Consider the following 7500-nt stretch of genomic DNA (forward strand, 5'->3'; position numbering starts at 1 on the left):
TTACACAAATATGAATATATATTTAATAATTTCCTATCGCTTCATCTATAAATGATCATATTTAAGAGATATATAGATCGTGAACTGTGTTAAAATATGTTGGACTGAAAGCTGATTGAAGAAGCTTAACATATGATATTTAATACTGAACGAAGTGTGTTAATATTCTGTGAAGTTGAAAGGAAACCTGCCATTCGGAGACCCTCGACACGTCGCTGGTTTTTAATGAAGTGAAGTCATCGTTTGATGTTTTATTTCCCTCCTTCCTGTATCACAGCCAAACATCTGCTTTTGTGTGTGTGTATGTGTGTGTGTGTGTGCGTGTGTGTGTGTTAGTTAATAGTCAAAAGTCTGGAGCAGTGTTACCTCCAAAACAGATCAGACATAAAATCAAGCCTCAGTCACACCTTTCCTATTGGTCTCTGCAGATGTCCCTGACCTTTTCCTATTGGTCTCTGCAGATGCCCCTGACCTTTTCCTATTGGTCTCTGGAGATGTCCCTGACCTTTTCCTATTGGTCTCTGGAGATGTCCCGGACCTTTTCCTATTGGTCTCTGCAGATCCCCCGGACCTTTTCCTATTGGTCTCTGCAGATGTCCCTGACCTTTTCCTATTGGTCTCTGGAGATGCCCCTGACCTTTTCCTATTGGTCTCTGCAGATCCCCCGGACCTTTTCCTATTGGTCTCTGCAGATGTCCCTGACCTTTTCCTATTGGTCTCTGGAGATGCCCCTGACCTTTTCCTATTGGTCTCTGGAGATGCAGCCTGACCTGTTCCTATTGGTCTCTGCAGATGTCCCTGACCTTTTCCTATTGGTCTCTGGAGATGCCCCTGACCTTTTCCTATTGGTCTCTGGAGATGCAGCTTGACCTTTTCCTATTGGTCTCTGCAGATGTCCCTGACCTTTTCCTATTGGTCTCTGGAGATGTCCCTGACCTTTTCCTATTGGTCTCTGGAGATGCAGCTTGACCTTTTCCTATTGGTCTCTGGAGATGTCCCTGACCTTTTCCTATTGGTCTCTGGAGATGTCCCTGACCTTTTCCTATTGGTCTCTGGAGATGCAGCTTGACCTTTTCCTATTGGTCTCTGGAGATGTCCCTGACCTTTTCCTATTGGTCTCTGGAGATGTCCCTGACCTTTTCCTATTGGTCTCTGCAGATGTCCCTGACCTTTTCCTATTGGTCTCTGCAGATGCACCTGAACTTTTCCTATTGGTCTCTGCAGATGTCCCTGACCTTTTCCTATTGGTCTCTGGAGATGCAGCCTGACCTTTTCCTATTGGTCTCTGCAGATGTCCCTGACCTTTTCCTATTGGTCTCTGCAGATGCCCCTGACCTTTCCCATTAGTCTCTGGAGATACAGACAGAATGATCAACATGACTGGAGAGACATAATTATTTCATGGGCCTTGCTGTCACGTATCCTTGGGACCTCCCCACCCCATTGAAGTTGACATTTAAAATGGTTAAGGTAAAGATGAAGGTTAAAGTAAGGGTAGGGGTTAGGGTTAAGTTTAGGGTAGGGTTAAGGCTAGGGTAGGGTTAAGGTTACGGTAGGGTTAGGGTAGGGGTTAGGGTTAAGTTTAGGGTAGGGTTAAGGTTAGGGTAGGGGTTAGGGTTAAGTTTAGGGTAGGGTTAATGTTAGGGTAGGGTTAAGGTTAGGGTAGGGTTAAGGTTAGGGAAGGGTTAAGGTTAGGGTAGGGGTTAGGGTTAAGTTTAGGGTAGGGTTAAGGTTAGGTTAGGGGTAAGGGTTAAGTTTAGGGTAGGGTTAAGGTTAGGGTAGGGGATATGGTAAGGGTAGGGGTTAGGGTTACATTTAGGGTAGGGTTAAGGTTAGGGTAGGGGTTATGGTAAGGGTAGGGGTTAGGGTTAAGTTTAGGGTAGGGTTAAGGTTAGGGTAGGGGTTAGGGTTAAGTTTAGGGTAGGGTTAAGGTTAGGGTAGGGTTAAGGTTAGGGTAGGGGTTAGGGTTAAGGTTAGGGGTTAAGGTTAGGGTAAGGGTTATGGTAAGGGTAGGGGTTGGGGTTAGGGTAGGGTTAGGAGTTAAGGTTAGGGTTAGGGTAGGGTAGGGGTTAAGGATAGGGTAAGGGTTATGGTAAGAGTAGGGGTTAGGGTTAGGGTAAGGGTTATGGTAAGGGTAGGGGTTGGGGTTAGGGTAGGGTTAGGAGTTAAGGTTAGGGTAGGGGAGGGTTAAGGTTAGCGTTAGGTTAGGGGTTAAGGTTAGGTTAGGGGTTAAGGTTAAGGTAAGGGTTAGGGTAGGGATTAAGGTTAGGTTAGATGCGTCCCCAAAGAGCCTAGATATCACAAACTATTCATTCATACTCACACTCATAATTTTGTCCCCAAAACACCAGTCCTTTCTCTAGTGGTGAACACAGTGAAATCTCGCTATTGAAATCTCGCTATGACTGGAGAGACATAATTATTTCATGGGCCTTGCTGTCACGTATCCTTGGGACCTCCCCACCCCATTGAAGTTGACATTTAAAATGGTTAAGGTAAAGATGAAGGTTAAAGTAAGGGTAGGGGTTAGGGTTAAGTTTAGGGTAGGGTTAAGGCTAGGGTAGGGTTAAGGTTACGGTAGGGTTAGGGTAGGGGTTAGGGTTAAGTTTAGGGTAGGGTTAAGGTTAGGGTAGGGGTTAGGGTTAAGTTTAGGGTAGGGTTAAGGTTAGGGTAGGGTTAAGGTTAGGGTAGGGTTAAGGTTAGGGAAGGGTTAAGGTTAGGGTAGGGGTTAGGGTTAAGTTTAGGGTAGGGTTAAGGTTAGGTTAGGGGTAAGGGTTAAGTTTAGGGTAGGGTTAAGGTTAGGGTAGGGGTTATGGTAAGGGTAGGGGTTAGGGTTACATTTAGGGTAGGGTTAAGGTTAGGGTAGGGGTTATGGTAAGGGTAGGGGTTAGGGTTAAGTTTAGGGTAGGGTTAAGGTTAGGGTAGGGGTTAGGGTTAAGTTTAGGGTAGGGTTAAGGTTAGGGTAGGGTTAAGGTTAGGGTAGGGGTTAGGGTTAAGGTTAGGGGTTAAGGTTAGGGTAAGGGTTATGGTAAGGGTAGGGGTTAAGGTTAGGGTAGGGTTAGGAGTTAAGGTTAGGGTTAGGGTAGGGTAGGGGTTAAGGATAGGGTAAGGGTTATGGTAAGAGTAGGGGTTAGGGTTAGGGTAAGGGTTATGGTAAGGGTAGGGGTTGGGGTTAGGGTAGGGTTAGGAGTTAAGGTTAGGGTAGGGGAGGGTTAAGGTTAGCGTTAGGTTAGGGGTTAAGGTTAGGTTAGGGGTTAAGGTTAAGGTAAGGGTTAGGGTAGGGATTAAGGTTAGGGTAGATGCGTCCCCAAAGAGCCTAGATATCACAAACTATTCATTCATACTCACACTCATAATTTTGTCCCCAAAACACCAGTCCTTTCTCTAGTGGTGAACACAGTGAAATCTCGCTATTGAAATCTCGCTATCCCCCCTGTTAGATTAATTAGCAAACAGTATTCACTGCATTAGCATCCAATCATACTCTGACTAACCGTTAACAAAGTGAACCGTGAGACCCAAACCATAAGTTCTGATCTCCAAAGAGGGAACTACAGTTAGAGTATTTGTTCTGTACAGAAGGGGTGAGTGCTGGGTTCTAGCGGTAAATTAAGGACTAACCCAGCATGCTAATTAATGACAGCGTTTGATTCATGTGTGTGTGTGTGTGTGTGTGTATGATTCACGCTGTTGTATTAATTATAATTAGGTGTTAGTAATTAAAATGTGTAGAACAGTCTTTGTTAAAGTATGGTTCTCGACATGTCAGAGTAAATTTACAATTATTTAATTAATTACTAGAATTGATTTGGCTGAGTACAACAGTGCTCTCTCTACTTGGCAGAGTGTGTGTGTGTGTGTGTGTGTGTGTGTGTGTGTGTGTGTGTGTGTGCCATCCTACCTGACAGGTGCCCCTCGGCTCTGTGCAGGTTTCAGCAGGACAGTCACTGTGCTGTCTGTCTGGTTCAGAGATGTCTCCTGGTCATAAGCTGGCATGGAGGGAGCTGAAAGGACAACATGAACATCAGTCTCCTGGGATTACGGCCTAGGTGTCTAGGAGCTAGGTGTCTAGGAGAAAGGTAGCTCGGAGCTAGGTGTCTAGGGGCTAGGTGTCTAGTTGTCTAGGGGCTAGGTGTCTAGGGGCCAGGTGTCTAGGGGCTAGGAACCTAAGAGCTAGGTGTCTAGGGGCTAGGTGTCTAGGAGCTAGGTGTCTAGGGACTAGGTGTCTAGGGACAAGGTGTCTAGGAGCTAGGTGTCTAGGGGCTAGGTGTCTAGGGACTAGGTGTCTAGGTGCTAAGAGGCTTGGAGCTTGGTCTCTAGGGGATAGATGTCTAGGTGTCTATGATCTAGGTGTCTAGGAGCTAGGTGTCTAGGTGTCTAGGAGCTAGGTGTCTAGGAGCTAAGTGTCTAGGGACTAGGTCTCTAGGGGATAGGTGTCTAGGACTCTAGGGGCTAGGTGTCTTGGGCTAGGTGTCTAGGTGTCTAGGGACTAGGTGTCTAGGGGCTAGGTGTCTAGGGGCTAGGTGTCTAGGAGATAGGTGTTTAGGGACTAGGTGTCTAGGTGTCTAGGAGCTAGGTGTCTAGGGACTCGGTGTCTAGTGACTAGGTGTCTAGGGACTAGGTGTCTAGGAGCTAGGTGTCTAGGAGCTAGGTGTCTAGGAGCTAGGTGTCTAGGGAATAGGTGTCTAGGTGTCTAGGAGCTAGGTGTCTAGGAGCTAGGTGTCTAGGAGATAAGTGTTTAGGGACTAGGTCTCTAGGGGATAGGTGTCTAGGTCTCTAGGGTATAGGTGTCTCGGGACTAAGTGTCTAGGTCTCTAGGTGTCTAGGAGCTAGGTGTCTAGGGACTAGGTGTCTAGGGACTAGGTGTCTAGGTGTCTAGGAGCTAGGTGTCTGGGGACTAGGTGTCTATGTGTCTAGGAGCTAGGTGTCTAGGGACTAGGTGTCTAGGGGCTAGGTGTCTAGGTGTCTAGGGACTAGGTGTCTAGGTGTCTAGGAGCTAGGTGTCTAGGGACTAGGTGTCTAGGGGCTAGGTGTCTTGGGCTAGGTGTCTAGGTGTCTAGGGACTAGGCGTCTAGGAGCTAGGTGTCTAGGGACTAGTTGTCTAGGGACTAGGTGTCTAGGAGCTAGGTGTCTAGGGACTAGGTGTCTAGGGGCTAGGTGCCTAGGGGCTAGGTGTCTGGGAGCTAGATGTCTAGAGACTAGGTGTCTAGGGACTAGGTGTCTAGGAGTCTAGGGACTAGGTGTCTAGGGGCTAGGTGTCTAGGGACTAGGTGTCTAGGGACTAGGTGTCTAGGAGCTAGGTGTCTAGGGACTAGGTGTCTAGGTGTCTAGGGAATAGGTGTCTAGGAGCAAGGTGTCTAGGTGTCTAGGAGCTAGGGACTAGGTGTCTAAGGACTAGGAGCTAGGTATCTAGGGACTAGGTGTCTAGGAGCTAGGGACTAGATATCTAGGGACTAGGTGTCTAGGGGATAGGTGTCTAGGAGCTAGGTGTCTAGGGACTAGGTGTATAGGAGCTAGGTGTCTAGGAACTAGGTGTTTAGGGACTAGATGTCTAGAAGCTAGGTGTTTAGGAGCTAGGTGTCTAGGGACTAGGAGCTAGGGACTGACCTGATATCTTGGTGGTGAACTGTGTGATGACTGATGGACCATATCCCTTGGCGGTAGAGGCTCGGAGGGTGAATGAGTACGTGGATCCTGGGTACAGCCCCAGGAAGATGTGGCTGGTCTCATTGCTGTGTTTCAGGACCTTCCCACTCTGGTTGGACAGATCCAGCTCTGGGTCAAAGGAACTCACTGTCTTGTAGGAGATCTGGAGACAGACCGACAGACAGACAAGATAGACAGACCGACAGAGACACAGACAGACATACAGACAGACAGACCGACAGAGACACAGACCGACAGAGACAAATAGACAGGGGGAATATGATAGTTATTTTGGTCTGTTTCTATACCTCGACAGTGTACTATGCACATGGAGAGACTGCAATCTGCTTGTAGAAGATCTGTGGACAATGAGATTGGCATTGTCACCTTTAAAAAAAAAACGATTTACCTGTATCTTACTAGGCAAGTCAGTTAAGAACAAATTCTTATTTACAATGACGGACTTAGGAACAGGGGCAGACCGACAGATTTTCACCTTCGATTTTGTTACCTTTCGGTTACTAGTCCAACGCTCTAACCACGAGGCTACTCTGCCATCCCAAACTGTTCTAAAGACAGTGTCAACTACACAAGCAATATTGTCAAGAGGTTTGAACCTTGTGGACAAGGTGTACAAATATACATGTCATATAATTTACATTGCAAAGGGTAGCAAGACAGAACCTGTTATTTATCCAGTATCATCACCGTTTACTTCCTGTAGTCTAGTTGTTTATCTAGTATCATCACCGTTTACTTCCTGTAGTCTAGTTGTTTATCCAGTATCATCACCGTTTACTTCCTGTAGTCTAGTTGTTTATCTAGTATCATCACCGTTTACTTCCTGTAGTCTAGTTGTTTACCTAGTATCATCACCGTTTACTTCCTGTAGTCTAGTTGTTTATCCAGTATCATCACCGTTTACTTCCTGTAGTCTAGTTGTTTATCCAGTATCATCACCGTTTACTTCCTGTAGTCTAGTTGTTTATCCAGTATCATCACCGTTTACTTCCTGTAGTCTAGTTGTTTATCCAGTATCATCACCGTTTACTTCCTGTAGTCTAGTTGTTTATCCAGTTTCATCACCGGTTACTTCCTGTAGTCTAGTTGTTTATCCAGTATCATCACTGTTTACTTCCTGTAGTCTAGTTGTTTATCTAGTATCATCACCGTTTACTTCCTGTAGTCTAGTTGTTTATCCAGTATCATCACTGTTTACTTCCTGTAGTCTAGTTGTTTATCTAGTATCATCACCGTTTACTTCATGTAGTCTAGTTGTTTATCTAGTATCATCACCGTTTACTTCCTGTAGTCTAGTTGTTTATCTAGTATCATCACCGTTTACTTCCTGTAGTCTAGTTGTTTATCCAGTATCATCACCGTTTACTTCCTGTAGTCTAGTTGTTTATCCAGTATCATCACCGTTTACTTCCTGTAGTCTAGTTGTTTATCCAGTAACATCACCGTTTACTTCCTGTAGTCTAGTTGTTTATCCAGTATCATCACCGTTTACTTCCTGTAGTCTAGTTGTTTATCCAGTATCATCACCGTTTACTTCCTGTAGTCTAGTTGTTTATCCAGTTTCATCACCGGTTACTTCCTGTAGTCTAGTTGTTTATACAGTATCATCACCGTTTACTTCCTGTAGTCTAGTTGTTTATCCAGTATCATCACCGTTTACTTCCTGTAGTCTAGTTGTTTATCCAGTTTCATCACCGGTTACTTCCTGTAGTCTAGTTGTTTATCCAGTATCATCACCGTTTACTTCCTGTAGTCTAGTTGTTTATCCAGTATCATCACCGTTTACTTCCTGTAGTCTAGTTGTTTATCTAGTATCATCACCGTTTACTTCCT

General features: G+C 45.5%; 1 protein-coding gene across 1 annotated transcript in view; it reads right to left on the reverse strand.

The window, feature by feature from the left end:
* Positions 1-7500, reverse strand: part of LOC139375798 (receptor-type tyrosine-protein phosphatase mu-like) — a 418014-nt gene that overhangs the window by 222777 nt on the left and 187737 nt on the right. The window contains exons 10-11 of the mRNA XM_071117668.1: positions 5608-5809; positions 3902-4004 (exon numbers count right to left, since the gene is read on the reverse strand). Of these exons, the coding sequence (XP_070973769.1) occupies positions 3902-4004; positions 5608-5809 (305 nt within the window). The remainder of the gene's footprint in view (positions 1-3901; positions 4005-5607; positions 5810-7500) is intronic.

This window comes from Oncorhynchus clarkii, chromosome 20, assembly GCF_045791955.1.
Source record: "Oncorhynchus clarkii lewisi isolate Uvic-CL-2024 chromosome 20, UVic_Ocla_1.0, whole genome shotgun sequence".
In the NCBI taxonomy this organism is placed as follows: domain Eukaryota; kingdom Metazoa; phylum Chordata; class Actinopteri; order Salmoniformes; family Salmonidae; genus Oncorhynchus; species Oncorhynchus clarkii.